Below are 24,854 nucleotides of genomic sequence, written 5' to 3'. Positions count from 1 at the left end.
TTGATTTTTGAAAGAAGTTCAGGGGCTTCCGGGGTGGCGAAGCGGTTAAGAATCTGCCTGCCAATGCAGGGGACACAGGTTCGAGCCCTGGTCCAGGAAGATCTTACATGCCGTGGAGCAGCTAAGCCCATGCACCACATCTACTGAGCCTGCGCTCTAGAGCCCGCGAGTCACAACTACTGAGCCTGTGTGCCACAACTGTTGAAGCCCGTGCACCTAGAGCCTGTGCTCCACAACAAGAGAAGCCACCCGCAGTGAGAAGCCTGTGCACCGCAACGAAGAGTAGCCCTCACTTGCCACAACTGTAGAAAGCCTATGCGCAGCAATGAAGACCCAACGCAGCCAAAAATAAATAAATAAATTTTTTTAAAAAAAAGGACTTCCCTGATGGCACAGTGGTTAAGAATCCACCTGCCAATGCAGGGGACACAGGTTCGAGCCCTGGTCCAGGAGTATCCCACATGCTGCAGAGCATCTAAGCCTGTGTGCCACAACTACTGAGCCTGCGCTCTAGAGCCTGAGAGCCACAGCTACTGAGCCCACATGCCACAACTACTGAAGCCCGCGTGCCTAGAGCCCATTTTCCACAGTAAGAGAAGCCACCGCAGTGAGAAGCCCGTGCACCGCAATGAAGAGTAGCTCCTGCTCACCGCAAGTAGAGAAAGCCCACGCGCAGCAACGAAGACCCAACACAGCCAAAAAAAAAAAAAAAGTTCAATTCAGATTGTATAACATTGCATAACAGAAAGGAAAGTACTTACTATACATATGACTTGATCAGTTTAGCATAGGAAAGTTAAATTCCACCAAAAGAAAATATTCTTGCTTGTAACTTCGTGCCTTTTATTTTTATTTACTTATTTAAATTTGTTTATTTATTTTTGGCTGCACTGGGTCTTCGTTGCTGTGCGCAGGCTTTCTCTAGTTGCGGTGAGCAGGGGCTACTCTTCCTTGTGGTATGCGAGCTTCTCATTGCAGTGGCTTCTCTTGTTGCGGAGCACAGGCTCTAGGTGCGCAGGCTTCAGTAGTTGTGGCTCGCGGGCTGTAGAGCACACACTCAGTAGTTGTGGCACATGGGCTCAGTTGCTTTGCGGCATGTGGGATCTTCCCGGACCAGGGCTCGAACCCGCGTCCTCTGCATTGGCAGGCGGATTCTTAACCACTGTGCCACCAGGGAAGCCCAACTTTGTGCCTTTTAAATAAGTTTATGGGCTTAATGACATTTTGGAATTTGAGAAAGAATTATCAGAAAAGAAGGAACTATAATTTATACTGAATATATGCAAGTGTGTTCAAAGATTGCTAGATCCAACCTGTGGAAGAAAAAAAATTATTGTGGGTGCAAGTTATGACCCTAACAGCACTTACCTTTGATGGATTTAATCTGTAATCAGACATGTATGTGATAAAATGATACTGTAAAAAAAGGTAGAGAAAAATATGACTTTACAAGCTTAAATCTTTCATCTTGAGATTAAGTTTTTTCCTCCTTTAACAGGACACCTTACAGGAAAACACGAGAGACATTTCTCTATATCAGGATGCCCTCTCTATCATAATCTCTCAGCTGATGAATGCAAGGTAACTGTATTGTCATTTATTCAACATATACTTATTGAGTGCTTACCATTTGCTAGGTACTTTGCTAAACAATGGGGATACAGTGTGAACAAAATGGGCAAGGTCCATGTTCTTACATTCTAGAGGAGGAAACATTATAAAAAACAACTGTGTTAAGAAAAAAAACCAGACAAATGAATTATTCTACGTAGTGAGTGTTTTGAGAGAAATTAACAATGAGATTATCTATGGACTATTTGGAACATCATCCTCCAAGTGCTTTGATATTTTCTGTTGAAAATTATCTTCAAAGATTGCTAGGGACCTTTTCCACTAAGGAATAATTTGCATAAATATGTGATCTCAATATTTATGCATTAGTTTCTCTTCTTATAAATCTATGAGGACATTTTGCTTTTTAAAAGTTTTTCAAAATTCTTTTCCTCTTTCTTTGTCTGTTTCTGTGAAATACCTTTCTTTTTGTTACTCTCAATCACACCTACTCTTGGCTAATTCTTGTCTTACATTCTTGAAAAGTATAGTTCTAAATAACCTTTGGGGTTTGGAATAATGGATTTAGGAGTAGAGCTTAAGATCCTATTTTGTATGTTTCTCCATGGGTTGTTGCTACCAAGGAGGAACCAAGAAACTAATTATGGGCAAGCAGGAGTTGAAAATGTTACTAATTAAATGCATTGCTCAGGTAGTATTTGGACAGGTTACCCAAGTTGGTTAGACCAAAGTATTAATTGTCATTTTTATAGTTGTTATTTTGCTAAGAAGGCCAGGATAACAGGTTTATTCCTGTTTGGGCCAGTTTCCTCCTGAGAAAAATGAGATTCCCCAGCTAACATTAATTCTCCCTGATTCAGAAATATGTTCTCTTATTTACAAGTAGACCACAGGAGGGAAAGTTTCGTTCTGTGTTGTTTAGTCTTTCAGCAAAGTAGTATACTTTCAATGCTTATGTGGATTTTGAGGTTGTGGATACTTACTCTTATCTTCCTTCATCCCAGATCTCTAATACAAGCCAGGCAGTTTCTTCTGTTCTCTGTAGAAGTGGTAGGTCTTCCCATTATCTTCCCATTAGTGTGAGACCAGATCAAAACAGGAACAGCTCTTCCAACATCTGCATCAGAAGCTGACAAGTCATTAGGTGCTTCTTTCTCTGAAAATAACTGTGAACTCTGGTTTTTGAGAGTTGTCTGTTACCACTTGTCTTTAAATATAACGATCTGATACTATGGATGGTTTTACATAAAAGTCTTCTTAAGGTATAACTTTTTAAATTGTTGGCTAATAGCAGTATGAACATGTTGCCTTAAGCAATTTATTTTTAAAAAAGAAAAAGAGGGCTTCCCTGGTGGCGCCGTGGTTGAGAGTCCGCCTGCCGATGCAGGGGACACGGGTTCGTGCTCCAGTCCGGGAGGATCCCACGTGCTGCGGAGCGGCTGGGCCCATGAGCCATGGCCGCTGAGCCTGCGCGTCCGGAGCCTGTGCTCCGCAACGGGAGAGGCCACAATAGTGAGAGGCCCGCGTACCGCGGAAAAAAAAAAAAAAAAAGAAAAGAAAAGAAGAAGAAAATTTTCAGTGTGGGGAAGAAAATTCTGAAAAAAGGAACGCATTTCCTGTACTTTCCTCTTTTGTGCTCTTTTTCACAAGGGGAATCAGGCTCAGCATAACCCATCTTTACTACTGGACCATGTGCTTGTGCGGATCAGGAGAATTTCTGAAAGATACATATTTTTATTACATTTAGAATCCCAAATGGAAAGATGAGGCTAATTCCTCACATTTACTAAAAACCCAGAGTTTTTAAAGTACTTGCATGTACAGAATTACTCTGAGTTTTCCAGTAAATGATTGCAATCAGTGATATTACCATTTTATATTCAGTCAAAAGACTGAATTCAATGAGTTTACATTTTCATGGGGGAAGGCAAAATCAACATATAAAATTAGTAAGCAATTAAGAATTTCGTGTAGTGGTAATGCTGTGAGAAATGAAAAGGTTAAACAGAGTGACTGTTTTGGGGGTGACAGGGTTTGGCAGTGCTTTTGCTTGGGCTGTGGAGAAAGACATTTTATCTGAGCCATGGGTGACGGCAAAGAGGCAGTTAGTTGTGTCTAGCTCCTGAGGAGAAGTATGGGCAAACACAAAGGCCGTGAGACAGGGATAAACGGTTGCATTTGAAGGGTGGAAAGTAGGCCAGTGTGGCTGGAACGTGATGGGAAGTGAAGAAGCAGGATCCATATCATGAGGGACCTGTAGGCCTTGGCAAAAGGAGTATGCCTGTGTTCTGACGGCCGTGGGAGGCATTCGAAGGGCTTTAACAGAGGCGTGGTGTAATATCATAAACACTGTTTAAAAATCACAGCTTGCTGGTATGTGGAGAGTGGACTGGAGGGGGCAAGAGTTGACACAGGGTAGATAGGCTGTGTCTGAGGCTTAGGCAGTAGATGGTGGCTTGGTTTAGTGTCATTGTCAGTGGAGATGGTCAGAATTGGTTGGACTCAGGATATGTTTTGGAGGGGGGCAGCCTGATAGAGTTGCTGATGAATTCATTGTGAGGTGGGAGAGAAAGAGAACAATCAAGCATGACGTTCAAGTTTTTGACCTGATCAGTTGTTTAGAAAGTGTTGCTATTTATTGCTACAGGGAAGATTTGGGGTGGAGCAGATTTGTGGGAGAGTGTCAGTCACTCTGTTTTGACCGTGCTGAGTTTTAGTGTTGATGTAGAATAGGGAGTTGGATATGAGTCCTCACTGCCCAGAAGATGAATTTGAGACTTGGAGAGCCAATGTGATTTGTCTAAGGTCGTAACTACAGAGTTAAATTTCTCTATAGACTTGATCCCAAGTATCTAACCTTTTCTTTGTACTTCTTTACTCTGTTCTTGCACTTCCTCACACATACTGTTGCACAATGGAACGAGTACAGAGGCTCAGAGTCATCTGACTTACTTAAAATCTTAGCTTTACCACCACCTGGCTGTAATTATTTCACTTCTCTGATTCTCGGATAATGGCTGAGAAAACAGAATGTGAAGCTTGCCTTATCTATTTCTTATAGAGATTGTGATACTAAATGTGAAGACCCTTTGAAAGTAAAAGTACAGTGTAACTTCAAGGGATTACTATTGTATTCTTGCACTTTAAGTAAACATAGTCTTAGAGGCAGGTGGATTGATTGACGTTGTTGATGGTTGCAGGTGAGAGCACAGAGCCGGGATAAGCAGATAGAAGAAAGGATGCTGTCCCACAGGCAAGATGACAACAACAGGCATGCAACCAGGCACCAGGTACGGGCCTTGTTAAAGCTCTGGCCATTTACAGTTGGAGAGCCAAGTCTTGGATCTCCTCTGCCCTGTCATGGTCTTTAGGTATATCCATGCCTCGTTTTCTATGCTGTGTCTGGCTAACTGGTCTTTGGTCATAAACTTAGAATCGTACTTTTTCCAAATAGTGAATTTTCAAGAAAAAAACTTCTCCCTCATAAAAGAAGGGATCGTGCTACCTAGAATAATAATAATAATGGTAATAATAATATTAGTAATAATAGGTGATCTTGATTATTTGAAAGATTATACTTGCTGCTCTATTTCCTTATTTGCATCCATTTTCTAACCCATTATAATTTACTTTCAGGCCCCTCTGCTCTGGTGGTATGTTTCCAATGTCACCAGTAACTTCCTTAGCATTTGACGCTTGTTGTTTATGTCAGTTTTCTTCTGCTTCTCTTTTCTGTTGGATTCCAAGATGGTGCTTCGCTCTAATCTTTCTGCCTCTCTGAACATTCATGCCCATTGATTACATTTAATTCCTTGTTCCCCCTGAATGCCTTTGGTCTTTCTCTTGCTGTTTTTCTCCCTAGAACTCTATACTTATACCAAGAATAGATTGTGTTTCTCCTTCAAGGCCTTGTGCAACTCTTAGCTGTTGTAGGAATTCTTCCCAAATCTTCTACCATTAATGAATTTCTTCCTCATGTATTCCTATTTGCAATGTTCTCAGATTGTAAGTTTAGCCTTTGGCACGTATTATATACACATAGCTCATCATATGGATGTCTGTTTCTGTGGTTAGATTATAAGTGGATAGCAGAGGAGGCACGGTGATGAGGGAGAAGTTTGACTTTGGAGCCAAACAGATCTGGATTTGAATACGGCGATTCTGTTACTCTAGCTGTGTGGTCTTGGGCAGGTCAGCTAACCTCCCTAAACTTTATTTCCTTGAATAATACCTACCTGGCAGTGTAGTCAGCTAAATTATGCATGTAAAGTACCTGTTCCCAGTGCTTGGCAGGTAAAAGCACTCTACACTTGTCTTCATTGTCTATCTTGGGTTCTAAATCAGTTTTTAAATTTTTATTCATTTTCGTATCAGTACTTGGAAAACTGTAAGCATTCAGTAAATGCCTATTGAATTGAAATGATCTTTTATTCCCGTTGCTTCCATCCTTAGTTTATATTCTGTTTGGATCAATATTAAAGTATTATACATTTCCTGAGCTCGTATTAACTGACAGGGTAGTGTTCTAGGTGATGAGGGAACCCCATTTAGAGTTTTAAAATTACCGCATTATTCACAGGGTGCCCGTAATGCATCTGGCGTCCCACCCCCGCCCCCCACCCCTTCTTTGGTGTATGTTACTTTCATTTAGAAACTTAATTACATAATGAGTTTTCTAGCTAACTTCTCAATTTTCTCCTTCTTTTTAGGCACCAACAGAGAGGCAGTTGCGATATAAGGAAAAGGTTGCTGAACTCAGGAAGAAAAGAAATTCTGGGCTGAGCAAAGAACAGAAAGAGAAATATATGGTGAGAAAATGTTAAATATTTAATTACCATGAACTCTTGCTATCACATTTGATTCCTTTTGGTTACTAAGATTCTGCTTTTCACATTTGCCATTTGGTATGCTCCGTAAGTAACAGGACTCTGGCAGTTAGAGTTCACTATGTATAATTCCCCAATAAGAATGGAACTGGGAGTCCTCGAAAAACAAAATACTGTTAGAATTTAGATGAAAAAAAATTGAATCCTTTAGTTTGTAATCCTCACTTTAGGTTTAAAGGGTTAAATTTACCCGCTCGAACAAATACCATGATGTTGGAGATGTCTGTGTAAGGAAGAGTATTCAAGCTAAGCAGTAGTGCATTTCCTGTAATGGAAGAATAGACTACCTACATGATAAAAGGTATTAATTGGGTGATACATTGTATAATAGGTGTTTTTGTAGTGTTTTAATTTATTTTTCTAGTTTTAAAAGTAGTGCACGTTTGTAATAAAAAATATAGAAAAATTAAGGAAAGTATTCAGAAATAAACACTAATCCTACTACCTAAAAATAACCTAAAAATAAGCTAGCATTTTGAGATAAAACTTTCTAGCTTTTTACAATGCCTTATTTACATAGTTTGGATATTATTATAAGTACAGCTTTTAATTCTGTGTTTTCATTTACCTATCTTAAGCTGATTTCCCCGTTTTATTAAAAATTCTTCCAAAATTTTTTTGCACAAAATATTAATTTTTAAGTAAAGATTTATTATAAATATCTTCATAGCGTTTACTTTGAAAATACCAACTATAGAAAAGAAAAATTATAAAAAAATCACCCTCCCAGATATAAACCACTGTTAATGTTTTGACATCTTCTTCTGATGGTATTTTTATTTTTTCATGGAGTTGGACTCTTTGTTTACTTAGTCATTAGAATAGATTATTAAAAGTATGGTTTGTGAATACTTAGCATGGCTTCATTAAGACAGAAATATGCCCAACTATGTATTTGCTTTTGTAGCAAATTTACTACCATTTACTACCATCTCCATTTACTCATAAGGGTATCATTTTTAAGACAGTGTGGTAGTCATCACTGTCTTAAAAATGATACCCTTACGAGTAAATGGAGATGGTCCAATTTGAGATGTGTGGAGGCTGTGGGGTGAGTTTGTAGCTAAACACCTGCTCCAGACTGTGCTGGGTTTGTAGAGAGAGGGAAGGCTCTAGAAATGGGCTGTGGGGGGGAAGTTGTATGCTTCCCCTCTGTCTTGTTCAGTGTTTTTATCTACAAGTTGGGTAGAGGTGTAATAATACGATAATACCATTTATTGAGTGCTATTGTGCTAGGTAGTCACTGTGGTTATGTTGCTCCCATAATCTTTGTTACAAAGATGGATGGTATTTCACCTGTTTTATAGATGGGAAACTGAGATTTAGAGAGGTAATTTTCCCAGAATCATACAGGTAGAGAGAGTGTCTGAAGTAAAACCTCCTGAAATTTACCTTACATTTGCTTTCCACTAGTTTGGGCTAGGTTATTTGGACTGAACCTTCCTGGTAAAAATGCTGGATAGGATTTTTTAAAGGTTTTTTAAAAAAATTCATGAAACTAGAAGAAATAACTTATACTTAAAACCCAAGTATTAGATAACAGCCCAAATTAAAAAAGATATCCATCAGATGGGCCCAGATTAAGCGGAAGAAATTTTAATTTCAGATTAAGCGGAAGAAATTTTAATAGATGCTGGTGAGTGGTTTCTTCATATGATAATATATGAGCGAAATCTACTGAGTTCTTCCTGGGATGAGCCATCTGCTCCTCTTAACAACCATTATCTTCTGTTCTCTGGGTAGGAGGTGGAGTCTAGGACGGAGTGGGAAGGGCTAGAATCAAAGGTTAAAAGCGAAGTTTCCCCTGTGGAATTTCTTTCTTGTGAAAGGATATTTGTGTAGTGACTGCCATGGTAAGATTTGTTACTTATTTAAAACTGGATTATTTCTATGATTCTAATTTTCTATGTCTGTTCTGTCCCTTGTTCTTGCTTAATATTGAGTAAAACATTTCTCAGAGGCCAGCCTTTTTTCCAGTGCACTTGGGCTGGAGTTCTAAAGTAGGAGCATTATGGTACCTTTGGTGGATCGTGTAGTGGTGGGTGCTGCAGCAGTTCAAGTGAAAGAGTTTACAAAAGACTGCTTAGTCCAACTGCCCCTTCCTACCTGCAGATTTTATTCAGTCTAAAATCTTAGACTCGAAAGCTTAGAGATTCTAGTTTTTATTTGGTTTTGTTTTTAAATGGGGAGTATCCACCAAGGTTCCTTCCAGATTTTAGGATTCTAGGAATTGGTAGTGCCTTTGGGTTTGTTGTATTTTATTTCTTTGTATTGTCACGCACATTTTCAGAGAAAGAAATGGAAGCATAGAGTTCCAAAGAATGAAACTCACTTTTGGAGAGATTATAAGAGCATTTCCTTTCCAGGTTCACTAGGGTGGGTAGTGGGTGTCTTCTGGAATTAATCTGTCTGATAAATAGTTTATTTTGTACTCAATCCCTAGTGCCTAGTATAATGCCTAGCAAATAGTAGGCACTAAATAAATAGCTTATGGTTGTTCTTGGCCCTCTGGTTGGCATCCATTGAAATGCAATAGATTAAGTTCTTAGAAGCAGAGAGTATCACGCTCTGGTTATTTTCCTAGGAACACAGGCAGACCTATGGGAACACTCGGGAACCTCTTTTGGAAAACCTGACTAGCGAGTATGACTTGGACCTTTTCCGAAGAGCACAAGCCCGGGCTTCAGAGGATCTGGTGAGTAGTAAAACCTCCAAGCTGAGGACCACTTGTGAGGGGCACTTGGAACTGCCAAGAAAAATGATTAGCAGTCAATTTGATGGGGATTAAATATACCTTGCTGGTTGACTCTTTCCCCTTCCCCCAGCCATCCTTATTTGAGACTTTCTTCCTTCCCATTCATATTTAAAATTAATTACCCCTCCTCCCTTCCCTCGTCCCTTAAAGTTTTTCCTCCCCACCTCAACTCCTGGAAGGACCTGTTTTGTGGTGGTGGTTAGCTGGGTAAAACAACAGGTATCCCTTTGTGTCAGGTGGGTCATTTGCAATTCCAAGAACCTCTAGACTGGGAGATAACCCCTCTCTGTTGTCCTCTTAACCTAAACAGGAACTCCTCTTTGCAGGGTTGCCTCAGCCCTTCATTACAGCTATAAAAGAATAAAGAGAACGGTGAAGAGGAATAATGGACACAGTTGTTGTCAGATATTTGAAAATTATTCTTTGACACAGCCTAGTTTCATGTATTAAGATTTTCCTCTTCTGATTTTTATTTATAGTTACCATTTAGTTTTGATTCCCTAGGCAGAATTTTCAACAGTTTTGCTTTAAGAAAATTGTGAATGAGGGATCTTGCCTGGTGGTCCAGTGGTTAAGACTCTGTGCTTCCACTGGAGGGGGCATGGGTTTGATCCCTGGTCTGGGAACTAAGATCCCGCATGATGCACGGTGCTGCCAAAAACAAGAATTGTGCTTGAGTTTACCTCGGATTTAATGAATTGAATGTCTTCAAGGAAATTTAGCTTGTAAAGTGAATTTCATCTTCCTCTTTGAAAAAATTATATTGAATACTTTATTTAAAAATTCTCGAATAGACTTGTTGAAAGTTTTGTGGGAGGCAGGGTTTGATAGCTGCCCTTGGCTAGGCTGGGTTGCTGCTGTTGGTTTCCTCTCTCCTACCCTGGAACAGAGCATTTCCTAGGTCAGCTTTTCACAACTCTTTACCTGGTTATTCAAAATTATTTCTGTAGCCAACTCATAGCCGCTGAGTGGGCACAGGCATCCAAAAATATCTTCTACTTTCTAGCTTTAGGTTCCAGAATTAAAGCATCATCCCTCTTTCAAAAATATTTTTTAAAGGACCTAAGCTGAGAGGATGGCTGCCATGGCTGTATGTCATGAAGATCCTCGCAGCTTTATAAAAGCTGCAGATATGTAAAGCACATTCTAGAGAATCTTTTGTTTAGTTTTAGAATGTTTCGTAAAGGTGCAGGGAGTATTTGTGATAGATTTGCCTTTTATCATTCAGTTTGGTTCTGGCTGGTAAAAATAAAATTTTACCAAGGACTTGTTCAGGAGATGAGGCCCAGAGTGTGGCAGGGAGCAGAGAAAAGCCACTATTGAGGTCTGTGCTCTGGGCTGTGCAGATAGTTACATTTTCTGTAAGCTTCCTAGTTCTGGTTATCTATGCTCCTGTAGTTCTCTTCAGTGCAAGTTTCTCGTGAGATAGAAGCCAAATCTGATTTTTTTTTTCTCATAGCCTAGCATGGTGGCGTGCACACAGCTTAACAACAACAGAAATGATCAATTCTAATCCTCCTTTGACTTAATTTCTTGTCTACAACAGGAGAAGTTAAGGCTGCAAGGCCAAATCACAGAGGGGAGCAACATGATTAAAACAATTGCTTTTGGTCGCTATGAGCTTGATACGTGGTACCATTCTCCCTATCCTGAGGAATATGCACGACTGGGACGTCTTTACATGTGTGAATTCTGTTTAAAATACATGAAGAGCCAAACAATACTCCGCCGACACATGGTAAGTTGTTTGGGGGTCCATGACCATGGTGGTGATAAGCTGTGGGATCTCTAGATTTAGACATCTATCTAAGCACCTCTAAGTGGTCCACAGAAATGGGACGAAGGCACAGGAAATTGAAAGCCACATTTCAGAGTCGGGATATACAGCCTGTGGCAAGCCTGGGTGGCCCTTAACCACATCCTGTCATACTCATCTCCCTGTCTTTTTTCTTGCTGCCTGCTCTTGTCTGTTTCTCCCTTGGGATGTGAATTACCTCTGCCCACAGTTTTTCTATGTCTCAACTAGATGAAAATAAATGGACTTCATTAGATAGACCTTCATTAGACAGAAATGGGACGTGACTCACCTTTTGTATCCCCAGCAGCTAGCATGGGCAGTTAATGCCCCATAAATGTGTGTTAAATGAACACTTGCTTAAGAAAGACAAATTATGAAATTAACAGAATGGGTCCTTAGGTCAGCCCCTCCCTTGAGTTGCTTAGTGTTTTCTGGTTTCTGAACGGTCTTATTCCTGTGAAAATAGGAATAAACACTTGAATCTGATTTTATTGTTGACAAATGTGCTCACTAGGTATTTTGCAGTTTTAAGCCATTTTTCTTTCCTTAGTTATGGAATGAAAAGGCTTGTCTTAAAGGGAATTTCTGCCATGGAGCAGGGATGTGGAAGGGTCAGGGGTGGAGATTAGTCTGTCAGGTGGGGAAACCTATCTTTTTTCTTATTTCCATGGTCACAACGTAATTGTGGCTCTAAGGCCTTTTAGGGTGTCTCTTTTCCCTTCCCCTTCCGTCTTTATTTCCCAGGATTTCCACATGCTGAGAATCTATAACCCAGACTTCCTATGATTTCTGTCATAAGACTCTCCTCCCCAGTTTGGTGATAACTGCTTTTTGGTGTTCCCAACTCTGGAGTACGTAGTGGCCCAGAACTGCCACTGCTGATTAAGCCCTCTAGACTCCAGCCCACTAGGCTCCCACTAGACTGGGTGGGGAAGGATGTGGGGAGGGGGGACGGGGAGGGAGGGCAGGTGGGTGATGAGTGAGGACTGGACTCCATGATTGAAGACCATGGAGATAACCTCATTTAGGGTTTGCTATGTGAAAGACTGGTATTTTTACTGATATGAACTGCTTACTATTTGTGCCCTTTTTCTTTTTGTTTCTGTTTATTTAGTGGCACTAACCAATGAAGTAGCTAAAAGGCAAGAAATAGTAGTAGGGGGAGCAAACAGAGGGCCTAGATAAATCTGAGGATCAAGTAAACATTCTGAATATTTGAGGTTCTCTACTGTATTATATGAGTTACAAAAATTGAATTTCATGAAATAAAAACCTATTTTAGTTCACACGTCTGAAGATCCCTATTGCTTTAGGCACAATCACAGAAATGGGCTTTCTTTGGCCATTTGGCCAACAGTTTGGCTTCTGTTTCTGAAGATAATTGGTGTTCATTTGCTTATTGTTGGGAAAAGCCAACATGAATAGAGAGGTGGAGATAGGAACAAACTACAGGTGGAGCTTTCTTGAAACAAGACCAGTTACTGCATATGTGGCCTTACATGTGACAAGTTGGGGCATGATTCTTGAGTTGACCGAAAGAGTCACAATAAAATTTAATAAAAAAATATTCCATATACATATGCCTTTTAAATGATATTTTTAAAAGTATTTTACATAAAACCTTTTAAAAATTCACCCATTTACAGCAGTGGCTTCCCGGCTGCATTAAATCTATTAGCAATTGAGGGTGAGGAAAGTAGTACCTTGTGCCCCCTTGTGGCCAAGTCAGTGTCCGTTGTCCTGTCTTCCTCCCTCCTCCGCTCCCCCTGCTTCCTGCTGCTCAACCAGGCTTCCTTGCCTTTTTTTTTTTTTTTTTAAGCCACAGAAGGACATGCTCCTATTTCATTACAGTATAACAAACGGAACACTTGGAGAGGGGGGCATGGTTTTTATCACTGGGTCTGTTTTCTAATCTGAAAAAAAGAAGACCATAATGGTTTAGGTGGTAATGAGAAGTTTCTGGTAAAGGTGAGAGTACCTTTACCTAGCAACTCTCAGCTGCTGGAATTAAGCTGCTTAAGAATTTCCTGTTGGCACAAGGCATTTTATAATAAGCTGGGGTATTTTTTTAAATTTATCTTGCTTTTACGTGGTAGATGATTTTAATCTCCTGGGTTGGAACAGTGCCAGAATATAATCCAGAAAACCTGTTCCAAACTGCTGTAAAAATACCGTAAATATATCGCAGTGGCTTTAGAAGCCTTTATTCGTTTCACTAAAAAGAAAATCTGTTTTGCTGTATGTTCTCAGGTTTGTCCACCTGTCCATCTCAGCTAACTAAATTTGACCTGTGATTCCTTTTCCCTTTTGAGCAGCATTCTTACTGGGAAGGTTTGTTTCTCTGATGTGAATTCCATTCTCTTGCAGGCTAAGTGTGTGTGGAAACACCCACCCGGAGATGAGATATATCGCAAAGGTTCAATCTCTGTGTTTGAAGTGGATGGCAAGAAAAACAAGGTAAAAAGTGCTGACATCAGAAAAAGGGGTGAAAGTGTTGTACATTCACAGGTTTCAGAAATTTGTTTTATCTCCATCTCACCTTGTAAAGAAGATAGAACTCTTCTGTTGGCCAAAATACACAATTTCTGCTTCATTAACAATAATGGTACGATCTTTAAATTTTAGGCCTTTATCTGATAAGTATAAGAATCACTGGCCCACACATAAACGTTGTTTCTCTACTTCCAGATCTACTGCCAAAACCTGTGCCTGTTGGCCAAGCTTTTTCTGGACCACAAGACATTATATTATGATGTGGAACCCTTCCTGTTCTATGTTATGACAGAAGCAGACAACACTGGTTGTCACCTGATTGGATATTTTTCCAAGGTCAGCAGGATCTGGAGATTAAGAAGCTGATGACCAGAGCAGGGTGATTGATGTTGGCATATGGTGACGCAGATCACTGATGGAAAGAGGCAGCTCCCTGGGCAATGATGGCAGCCCTTTTCTTAAAGGGTGGCGGGGGTGGGGTAGAAATCCACGTATCAAAGATTATTTAATGAAAATGTGCAATTCTTTATTAAAAGCTTCTGATTTATTCATTTCTGGACTTGTGGATTGAAGCTGCCCATTAATTAATGGCCAGGGCCCTGCCTACTAACCCACAAGCCCACATCTTGTAGTCAAGCCAACCAGCTCTCCTGGCTTTGCTCTTCTCTGTGGTATTAGCTTAAAACCAGGAATATGTTCCTTTTGCCTGGTTTTCTAGCTGGGCTCCTTCAGTTGATAACGCCACTGTGCCTTTAAAGACTCAAGGCCAGATTTTGCTTATGACTTTTTAATATAACAACTTTATTGAAATATAATTCCCCTACCATACAATTCACTCATTTAAAGCGTATGGTGTAGTGGTTTTTAGCATGTTCACAGAGTTGTGCAACCACCTGGCAGTCACCACAATCAGTTTTTGTTACCCCAGTAAGAAACCCCATACCCATAAGTAGTCACTCCTCATTTCCACTCATTCCCTCCCAGCCCCACTGTCTCTATCAGTTTGCCTGTTCTGGACATTTCACATAAATGGAATCATGCAGTATGTGATTTAATTGTGTTTTGACCCCCTTCCAGAATGGGGACTTACTGTTTGGATTCCCTCCCTTCTCCAGTAGGCAACACTCTTTTGAAATACTGCTTTTAAAGAGGGCTGCTCTAGACTGACTCAGCGTTCTAAACCTTCTTGCCTTGCTCTGTGCCTGTAAGGAACCCAGAGTCAGCCCCCTTAAGATGAGACTGGAAATCTTAGAGCTAGGGAAACCCTGGGATCATAATAAAGGGTGTGGATGTACCAGCTGTGAGCCTGACAGCCACTCCTCAGGACTAGTTAGCATATATTTTGCAAGCAACCTTGTTTTGTATCTGTGGGACTGCTGATACCTTTGGTTCCAAATTCTCATGACCCACTCATCTGTTTGCTCTTGATTTTAGGAAAAGAATTCATTCCTCAACTACAATGTATCCTGTATCCTTACCATGCCTCAGTACATGAGACAGGGCTATGGCAAGATGCTCATTGATTTCAGTAAGTGAAACAGGAAAGTCATAAGTTCCACAAGCAGGGACCATGTGAATATTGTTGTTTGTCCTTTTGTCCTGTGATCTGTCTATACAGTTCCCGGCATGTAGTGGAATTACACTGGTATTAAGTGAATGAGTAAGTGGAAGAAACCTGAACATTGTCAGTTGGCCTGATACACATTGAACACTCAAATGAATACAGGACCCTGAGTTGGTACCTAATGGTGGGAGATATAGAGGATAGTAAAGTAAGCTCTTTAGGATTACCCCAGTTTGAGACTTACCGACAGCACATACATGCATAAGGCTTCAAATTTGTTCTTGGGTGTTAGGAATTTTAGTTTTGTAAGCTTTTGTCTAGAGGCAGTCGTCTTATTAATCATGGATTCTGTATTTGGGAATTTGCCTACTCGTTAAAATTTATTCATAAGCCCCAAATCAACCAACATGCCCATGGCAGCAAAAAAAAAAAAGTCACCATGCATTCCCAGATGAAGTTAAACAAGGTGCCTTGTTTCGGCTCTCTGTGTTTAAGCCAGTGTCCTTTTCATGGTCTATTAGTGCCATGTCATTCATATTTTTGTGCCTTTTTAAAAATCTTTATTTATGTGGCTGCGCCAGGTCTTAGTTGTGCAGGATCTTCATTGCCTCGTGCGAGATCTTCGTTTTGGCGTGCGGGACCTTTAGTTGCGGCATGCATGCGGGATCTAGTTCCCTGACCAGGAATCAAACCTGGGCCCCCTGCATTGGGAGCGCGGAGTCTTAACCACTGGACCACCAGGGAAGTCCCCATATTTTTGTGCTTTTTGTTATTGATTTTCTTTTCTTTTTTTTTTTTTTTGGCCGCGCCACACAGCTTGTGGGATGTTAGTTCCCCGACAAGGGATTGAACCTGGGCCCTTGGCAGTGAAAGCGTGGAGTCCCAACTACTGGACTGGTTTTAAATGGTCCCTAAGCGTAGTGCTGAAGTACTGTCTAGGAAGGCTGTGATGTGCCTTACAGAGAAAGTGCGTTTTATAGATAGGTTTTATTCAGGCATACATTATTGTGCTGTTGGCTGTTAGTTCACTGTTAATGAATCAATGATATGTATTAAATAGGTGTTTTTAAACAGAAGCACATAAAGCGAGGTTATGTATTGATTGGTTGACAAAAATGTGACCAGCAGCCCACAGGAACCTAACCCTGTATCTCCCCTAAGAGCAGTGGTTCAATATTCGCTAATTCAGTGTTCACTGTGACTTTGTAGAATATAACTACTGTAAATAATGAGATTCAACCGTGTTTTATTCGATATTCACTGTAACATGACATATTTTAGTCAAATTAGAATTCTTAGAAACAGCTTTGTGATCCTTTTTTTTTTTTTTTTTTTTTTGTGGTACGTGGTCCTCTCACTGTTTTGGCCTCTCCCGTTGCGGAGCAAGGCTCTGGACGCGCAGGCTCAGCGGCCATGGCTCACGGGCCCAGCCGCTCCACGACATGTGGGATCTTCCCGGACCGGGGCACAAACTCATGTCCCCTGCATCGGCAGGTGGACTCTCAACCACTGCGCCACCAGGGAAGGCCCCCCCCTTTTTTTTTTTTTAAGCCATCTGGTAAGAGATGAATCAGGAAATGGCACAATCCACTAAGGGTGTGAGGGGATTGTATATCTTTGAATAGGTAACACCTATTTTATAATTGATATTGCAAAGCAGACTCTGCTCCTTAAATCTTTTTCCATGTTAGTACATTGTTCTTACTAGGGTGAGATACAGTGTCTGTATTGTTCCCTGGCAGGTTATTTGCTTTCCAAAGTGGAAGAAAAAGTTGGCTCCCCAGAGCGTCCACTCTCAGATCTGGGGCTCATAAGCTACCGCAGTTACTGGAAAGAAGTGCTTCTTCGTTACCTGCATAATTTCCAAGGCAAAGAGATTTCTATCAAAGGTTGGTTTTTGACTCTTAGAAAATGGTTGTTACTCAAGATGTTAGTTCCACTGAATATTCTGACTTTTCTGTTTGGCCCTGTTCATGCTTTGTAACCTGCAAAGAAAATAACCCCATTCTGTGTTTCATCTGAATATGAGAGCAGAAGGCCCACTAATGTGGACCACTCACTAAAGGTGCCTAAGGATTCCAGAGTGTTTGGCCCTTGGGACTTGTTATATGATTTGGTTTCTTGGGACTGGTTATATGATTTGGTTTCTTGGGACTGGTTATATGATTTGGTTTCTTGGGACTGGTTATATGATTTGGTTTCTTGGGACTGGTTATATGATTTGGTTTCTTGGGACTGGTTATATGATTTGGTTTCTTACAGAGAAAATGTGGTGGGTTTTTTTGTTTTTAAAATTTTTTCTTTTGAGTTTTGAACTTTATTTACTTATTTTTGGCTGCGTTGGGTCTTCGTTGCTGCATGCAGGCTCCCTCTAGTTGAGGTGAGCGGGGGCTTACCCTTCGTTGTGGTGCACAGCCTCTAATTGCAGTGGCTTCTCCCGTTGCGGAGCACAGCGCGGGCTTCAGTAGTTGTGGCTCGCGGGCCCCAGAGTGCAGGCTCAGTAGTTGTGGCACACGGGCTTAGTTGCTCCGCCGCATGTGGGATCTTCCCGGACCAGGGCTCGAACCCGTGTCCCCTGCCTTGGCAGGCTGATTCCTAACCACTGCGCTACCAGGGAAGTCTGAAAATGTGTTTTATAGATAGATTTTATTCAGACATTCGTTATTGCGTCTCAAATCTCAGGTTGCTGACACTTCAATTCTCCACAAAAGTCAAGAAAGAAGAAAAACTTCAAGTCTTTTGGCACACACAGGAACTTCTAACATCCCTGAATATTTGTGAGGATGGGAGAATTTAGTTTGGTCTGTCTTTGACCTTGATTTCTATAGGGGCCAAGTGGTTTCCTGCTGTAATATCCGTCTTCTGTAGTTATTTTAACTGGTCAAATGAATGCTTCGTAAATTTCTTCTGAACAGCTTGGGTCAAGTAGTGAAGATTCCAAACATTTGGAGTCTGCGTCTAGATTTCCTCCAAGGCAAAGGGGGCCTTGGTGGGGCAGGGCGGGGGTGGTGTCTACGTTTTGGCCAAGTTCTCAGTAGCTCTTCTGTTTCAGAAATTAGCCAGGAGACAGCTGTGAATCCTGTGGACATTGTCAGCACTCTGCAAGCCCTTCAGATGCTCAAATATTGGAAAGGAAAACACCTAGTTTTGAAGAGACAGGTAAAGTTACTCTCAGCCTCTTGCTCATTGCTTAATGTCCCTTGAGGCCTAGCAGAGCAAAGTGGGGCCTTCACACCTTACAGGTAACCTTCCCTTAAAGGAGTCTGGCTCTACGCATCCTTTACTTGGTCTCATCGTTAGGCTTATCTTAAGCTCCTGTCTCAGATTTGATGACAGACGTGTAAGCAGCTCCAGTTAAGCAGCTTTATGTCGCACAGTCGCACTTCTATCCTTTGATGATTTTCTTAGATCAGATGAAGAGTGCCCATCTGTGGAGGAGAATCTTCATAAACTCCAGGGCCTGTGGAAGTGGTTTTAAATTCCTTTAACAAATGCCATCTCAACTCATGCCAATTTAAAATTTTTTTAAGTTGACTTATAACGTTTACTGATGGAAGATGAATAATGATTTTCAGGTCTTACCGAAAGCATAGTAAGAAGAAATGGATTAGGTAGGAGAGCACTAGGTAAATCAAAAGATAATTTTTTTTTTATATACTTGTCTCACACCTTAGTATATTATTAAGTCTTTGGCCATTTCTTCTTTGCTAATAATCATTTTGGAATCCACTTACAAACATGTTTTAGTTGAATGTATATAATAATTTTTCCCATTGTTCTCCCTCAGGACCTGATTGATGAGTGGATAGCCAAAGAGGCCAAAAGATCCAACTCCAATAAAACCATGGATCCAAGCTGTTTAAAATGGACCCCTCCCAAGGGCACTTAAAGTGACCGGTTACTCCGAGCCAGCGAACCCCAGCAGTAGGAATCCGTACCCTAGGGATCTGTCTGTCATTTCTGTTGCTCTTGTGATTGGCAAGTACAGTATCCTTTGGGAAGGCCATCCCCCTCAGGACTGTCCTGGCTCCGACCTTCGTGTACACTGCAGACGCTGGTTCTGAGGAACTGTTGTTTCGGCCTCAGTGAGGTTGCCTGGATGGGATCTGTATTAGACTTGAGTGCAGATCCCTCGTAGCACTGACCCAAGGTGTTCTGTTTTGGTACTGTACCTGTCCAGTCACTGGTTCTCTCCTCTGGCCCCATGAGGTTGTGTCGTGTCTTCTAAACTTTGTAATAGTGCTTCTTCTTGCCGCCCAGTCACCAGACCACCAACTACGGTTACTGCCACCAGGACATTCCCAGTTACTCCTTACCTGTGTTCTTGGAGGGGCAGGGAAGAGGTAACACTTCTGAGTGTGTGTGTGTGCTGGGAGGGGTCCCTTCCCTTTGGATTTCATCTCACTTTAAGTTTTTTCCTCCATTTTAACTGAAAGACCTGTTTTTGATCAGTATCAGGCTGACCAGAGCCAAATACTTTTTTTTTTTTTTTTTTTTTTTTTTGCGGTACGCGGGCCTCTCACTGTTGTGGCCTCTCCCGTTGCGGAGCACAGGCTCCAGACATGCAGGCTCAGCGGCCATGGCTCACGGGCCCAGCCGTTCCGCGGCATGTGGGATGTTCCCGCACCGGGGCACGAACCCGCATCCCCTGCATCGGCGGGCGGACTCTCAACCACTGCGCCACCAGGGAAGCCCCGAGCCATATACTTTTGAAGACTCGCAGGGATTAGTCTTGGTTACAGCACATTATCTGAGTGAGATGGAGAAAAGAATGGAGAAGTGGTGATTCTGTATTTGGACTTGAGTTCACCTGTGGGCAGTGGGCAACGTCTTGGTGGAAGGGAATGGAATACTACTTTTTGCCTCACCAGAAAGTGCCCAGTGGTAAATGTTTTCTTCTCTTTACTCCCTGCCCGTCTTTACGTTTGCAGGTGCCAAAATACTTTCCAGTTCTCCCTTTCATGCTGCATGTTAACTGGTTAATTATACTGCAGAAACCTTTTCACCAGTACCAGTCTGATATAGCATACCTATACTTCCACATAAGTTACACTGCTTTTGTCTGAACATCCTTGGAGAAGTGATTGAAAATGACTTCCGTGTCTCAGCCCATGACTCAGCAAGGCAGAATGGCCACCCCTGCCAAGGTTTGCTTCCCTTTTCAACAGTGCCTCACCCTCCCTCTAAGACTGAAGTGCTTATGCCCTTCCAAGAACTCCTCCTCCATTTCCTTTTTGGGATTTACCACCATCCCCCCATTCTCTGGTCTCCTATTTTTGGTGGTGTTTAAGTGAAGGAAGAGATGCTCCCTCTAATTTCTCTCTAGCCCGTTATAACCTGCTATCTTGGGGCAGCTTTTGATGTATGACATGTCACCCTTTCCAACTTGGTCTCTACAACACCGCTGTCTTCATGTGGAACCCTCACCACAATCCCAACTCTGGTCATTTGTGCCTTTCTCTTGTCATCTTTGTACACTACTTATATTCACTGTGGGTTGGGGGGAGCTAATTTTAAGCATGTTCAGTGGCAGCTCCCTGCCAGTTTCAGTGTCACTGTTAAAATTTATCCAAAAGCAACTTCACTGGGGGTTTTCTTAAGGGGTAAAGGCCTTTTACAGAAGCTAATCCTTCCCCACATGTGGTAGAATGTGCTGTTCTATATCTACTCCTCAATAAAGCATGTTCTCTGCTCAAGTCTGTTTCACCTAGGAGATCTCATTTGAGTAGAAAATGGTGCCACTGACCTGCCGCTAATAGGTAATGCACTTGGGATTTATTTTCCTAGCAGTAAACTGACTGTTGAGGGATGTGGTTTGTGGCTGGGGAAGGTTGTTTCTTCCTCTGTGATGCAGGGTATCTATGGAGGGAGTGCTTACTCTGAGCTTGTTTAGTTGATGGGGTAAACTCCCTGCCACACTCTGGTTCCAGGTAATAGGTATGCATAGCAATAAGTAGTCTGTATTATCCATTCTTCCATTAAGTTCATTAAGTTCAAGGACAGAAAACCCAGCAGGAAGTTAGGATATGTGGGGTACAATCGATAGCTGTGGGAGGTGGGAAAAGGTGGGTCCCTTCTTGTCTCCAGGCTTATTTGCCAGTAGTGAGCAGTGCCACCTCTAATCATTGTCTCTCTCAGGTTGAGATGATTTCTGAAAGTAGCTGCATTTTCCTGTAGCATTTACCTAGAGCAGGAAAAGGGTGGCCGGGCACTTCGCTATATGGTGGAGAGGAGGAGGGTGGAAATTGTATTTGCTGGGGTGGTTTTGCCCACTGTGGCCAGCATGGTGAGAACTTCTCCTGGCAGACAAACTAAGGGTCCTCCTTGGTAAGGTTAGAGTCCAGTGTGTCACTTGACTGGGGGTGGGAGATGGGATGGAGAGAAGCTCAAGCTTATAAAAAGACCCTTCTTACACATCTTAGAAAGATGTGTGCCCAGATCTCCCTGTTCTAGGTATTCACATCAAAGGGAAATTCTTCTCTCTCTCACATTTTGAAAAAATTTAGGTAGTTAATGTGGACCACGAGAATGGATGCTGAGAGGTCAAGGCACTTGAAGTTTTGTGCACAGTGCGGTCCCAAGCCTCCACTGATTGCCACCCCCTTTTCCTCACCTAGAAATCAAAGGAAGATTTCTCTGGTTTAAATCCTTGCAGGTATGGGAACAGACAGTTCACTTCCTTGGCTACTTTGAGTCAGCCTGTCCCCGCTGACTCCTTTTTACCTGCACAAAAGAAGCTCAGCTGCTTAGGCTCCTTCATTAGAAGAGCAAAAGTCTGGAGTCATTCCTGGATCTAGCTCCTGAAACTCTCTAAGTGGAAGCACCTACTTGCTATTTCTGGAGGGAGGAAGAGAGCCCTAGCACGAGCTGGTTGCTTCCTCTCTGCTCAGCACCGTGCTGGGTACCTTCACACTGCCTTGTTAGCGCAATGGAAATTCACACCGGTTTTGCAGAAGGAAACCTAGAGCACAGGGTGACGCAGGAAGCGTCAAAGACAAATATTTTGGTCTGTCCAGCTTGAGAACCTATATCATTTGCTTTCTTGGCTTTTTTGATTCCTTAATGATTTATCATCTCCCTTCTAGTTAGATTTCCTTGCTTCAACTGTAGACCCCCATGCTTCTAGTGGCTTCCACTGCCAGAAGGATGACAACACTGGTGAAAACTTTAAGATGAAAGAAGTGATTTTAGTTGCTCCTATAGGCAGCATTTGGAGGCCAGAGACCTAAACCAGGAAACAAAGATGTGCTTCATTCTGGCTCTGCTTCCGATTTAGGAATAAACTGTTTAGCAAGCACTGTCTGCCCATTTACTTACATGGTTTCCTTCAGTCCTTACAACACCACCGCTGTAAGGTGAGTATTGTAGCCCTTTTCCACATGAGAAAATTTGAGGCTCAGAGGTCTTGCTGCTGGGTTATAGAAACAGAATGAGAGCCTTGCTCCTCTGATTCCAAATCCCGTGCTTCTGACAACGCTATTGTGAGTCATCTGATGCCTCTGTGCCTGCTTTCCCATTTCTCACAGGGGGAACAGTGAGTCATATTAAGTAACTTTTAAGAATATGGTGTGCCCTCTGTAGGGAAGATGATGCTTTTGACACGTCCTCAGCTTTGGTTTGACCCTGTAGTTCTGGGCAGGTTGCCTCGCTGGGGTTAGGAATGGCCTCTAATGGAGTTCATGGGAAGCCAGTATAGAAAAATACCACAGCTTGCTTACAGCACACATTCCTTCTGGAATATGAAACCAATGAAAAGCAGCTTTTTGAATGTATATTAGTAACTAGTCATAAACATGGCTGCCTTTTCCTCCTTTGAAGAGCAATTGATATGCCAAACATTGAAGAAGTGTAGTTTGTATGAAAGGTGCTAGGGTCAAGCAGTGTAGCTCTCGGCGATCCTTACCCTTTTTACTTGCCTTCTGACCTTTTGAGAATCTAATCAAAGCATCGAGTCTTTTTAAAAAAATGTACATAAATGCAAATATGCACACATTTGTCTACAGTTGAGGAAATTGAGCCTTTGAAGTCCATTTCTGAACTGGGGTTAGTAAATAAGAAACCCTGGTTTGAGAAAGCTCCAGTGAAAAGGCAGGAACCCCACCTACCTGCCTTCACTCCCAGCGCATGACTAGTTCTTTGTGTAAGATGACAGGTCCCGTTAAGTGAGGTACAGTGATGACAGGGAGAAGGCCTGGCTCACGGGCTCAACGTTAGGATCCTCACAGGTGCGCATATATACACAGTGGGGTTTTGCATGTTCAGAGAATAAGGTGAAAACTCTTTTGCGAAATATATATGATGTATGCTAGGAATTCTAGAAACTACTTTTTGCTATTCGTTGATATCATGGAATTGTAGAATTGGACCTCCTCTGGGTTTGCTCCAGCACTTTCTGCTATAAATTTGTATGACAGTCTCTTCCCGACTGTCTCCTGCTGATGGGGGCAGTTTAATTGCCCACATCCTTTGTGGTATCTTCAACAAAATGCCAATGAATGTCACTAAGAAGAAAAAAAAAAGGCTGCCCAGTGGTGAAAAGTGCCCCTTGCTGGAATATCAGTTTGTCTCTTCCGTCTTGTGCAATACGTGTAGATGCAGGTCATGCTGCTACCATTCTGGGGTTTGGGAGTTTGTTTATTTGTGCCCAAGAGTGGAGAAAATAACCTGTGCTGTTGCACAACTTTGGCTCCATTGCTCCTCCCAGATGTTCTATGTGAGATGTAAACACCTTTATCCTTGATAAGTCATGTCCATTCCAAGAAGTCAGTCTTTCTCAATTGGGTATTTGTTTCTGGAAACCACTCACCTTATGTTTAATCAGTTCCAAAGTTTTTAGGAACCTATACCCTTATCTCACAAAAAAAGTGCGGTAGATCACCTCCAGAGATGGCCACCAACAGTTTCTCCCATCTCTGGATGTGTGTGCCGCTCCTTCCAGTAAGAGCTAATTTTCCTTTGGAGTGTGAGCTGGACTTTTTTTTGGGAGGGGGGTGCTGGACCCTGGGAGGCCTGCAGTCAGGAGGCGGCTTGCACCGCCCCCTACTCCCACATTTCTCCCTGGACACGGGTAAGGTGTGAGAATGAGGAAGAGAGATGCCTCATGATGAACAGTCAGTCTTGAGATGGAGACCGTTTCACTACAGGTCAAACAGAAGAATCTTAACTGGTTGTGCAGACACCGTCTGGCCTCTCAGGGCCTCTGCTGTCACTAAAACCTTCCCTGGTACCCAGATGAAGGGCCTGGCCTCTCCACCAATGCCTTCTTCCCCTCCTTTTAAACAGCCTAACGACCCCACCCCCAAAGAATCAGGCACCCCCCCAAGCCCCTAACCCATTTTCTTTTTGGAAAGAGGGACACAGAAGCTGAATGTTACGCAGCCCAGTGAATTAATGAATCGCCCTTTACCGCCAAGCCCACACGCCTCCCAGCTCAGTCCTTTGTTCACCTAGGTTTGGCCCCTAGGATTTCATTCTAGCTCTTTCTAAGCATCCTAGGGTCCTTTGCGTCCCGCCTGCCTATGAGCCACTGGGGCAGGACGATGGTCTCCCCGTCAGAAGGGGGGGGGGGTGGCGGCTTCCTGAGGTGGGACCTGTTTCCTTTCTCTAGAGCTCTTCCCAGTGGTGGGAGCATGACTAGATGCCTGTGTCCCCAAAGCAGAGCAGTCAGTTGACAGGCCGCCTCATACACAAGAATTGATGAAGGACCTGGGACCCACTTCTGCCCCTTGAGGTTATGATGGTGAGTAAGGAGGGGATGTCTGCTTTCAGGCAGGGGCTTGTCACCTT

At 42.3% G+C, this 24,854-nt stretch overlaps 1 protein-coding gene across 7 annotated transcripts in view; it reads left to right on the top strand.

The window, feature by feature from the left end:
- The window catches only part of KAT7 (lysine acetyltransferase 7), a 33,299-nt gene extending 10,933 nt beyond the window's left edge, over positions 1-22,366 (top strand). The window contains exons 5-17 of one of the 7 annotated variants that reach the window (XR_012328407.1): positions 1,499-1,581; positions 4,773-4,862; positions 6,282-6,380; positions 9,043-9,153; positions 10,760-10,951; positions 13,379-13,468; positions 13,560-13,616; positions 13,700-13,840; positions 14,939-15,032; positions 16,811-16,957; positions 18,121-18,227; positions 18,856-19,055; positions 22,154-22,366. Coding sequence is in view for 5 of the 7 variants with exons in the window: in XM_073797207.1 (XP_073653308.1) it covers positions 1,499-1,581; positions 4,773-4,862; positions 6,282-6,380; positions 9,043-9,153; positions 10,760-10,951; positions 13,379-13,468; positions 13,560-13,616; positions 13,700-13,840; positions 14,939-15,032; positions 16,811-16,957; positions 18,121-18,227; positions 18,856-18,957 (1,313 nt within the window). In the remaining 2 variants the exon portion in view is untranslated. Of the gene's footprint in view, positions 1-1,498; positions 1,582-4,772; positions 4,863-6,281; positions 6,381-9,042; positions 9,154-10,759; positions 10,952-13,378; positions 13,469-13,559; positions 13,617-13,699; positions 13,884-14,938; positions 15,033-16,810; positions 16,958-18,120; positions 18,228-18,855; positions 20,765-22,142 lie in introns of those variants that run through there. The other 6 variants (XR_012328408.1, XM_073797207.1, XM_073797208.1 and 3 more) reach the window with 6 other exon arrangements.
- The last annotated feature ends 2,488 nt before the right edge of the window (positions 22,367-24,854 follow it).

The sequence above is a fragment of the Tursiops truncatus genome, chromosome 20 (assembly GCF_011762595.2).
Source record: "Tursiops truncatus isolate mTurTru1 chromosome 20, mTurTru1.mat.Y, whole genome shotgun sequence".
In the NCBI taxonomy this organism is placed as follows: domain Eukaryota; kingdom Metazoa; phylum Chordata; class Mammalia; order Artiodactyla; family Delphinidae; genus Tursiops; species Tursiops truncatus.
Note: the sequence above shows the minus strand (reverse complement) of the source record. Positions and strands in the feature narration are given on the sequence as shown.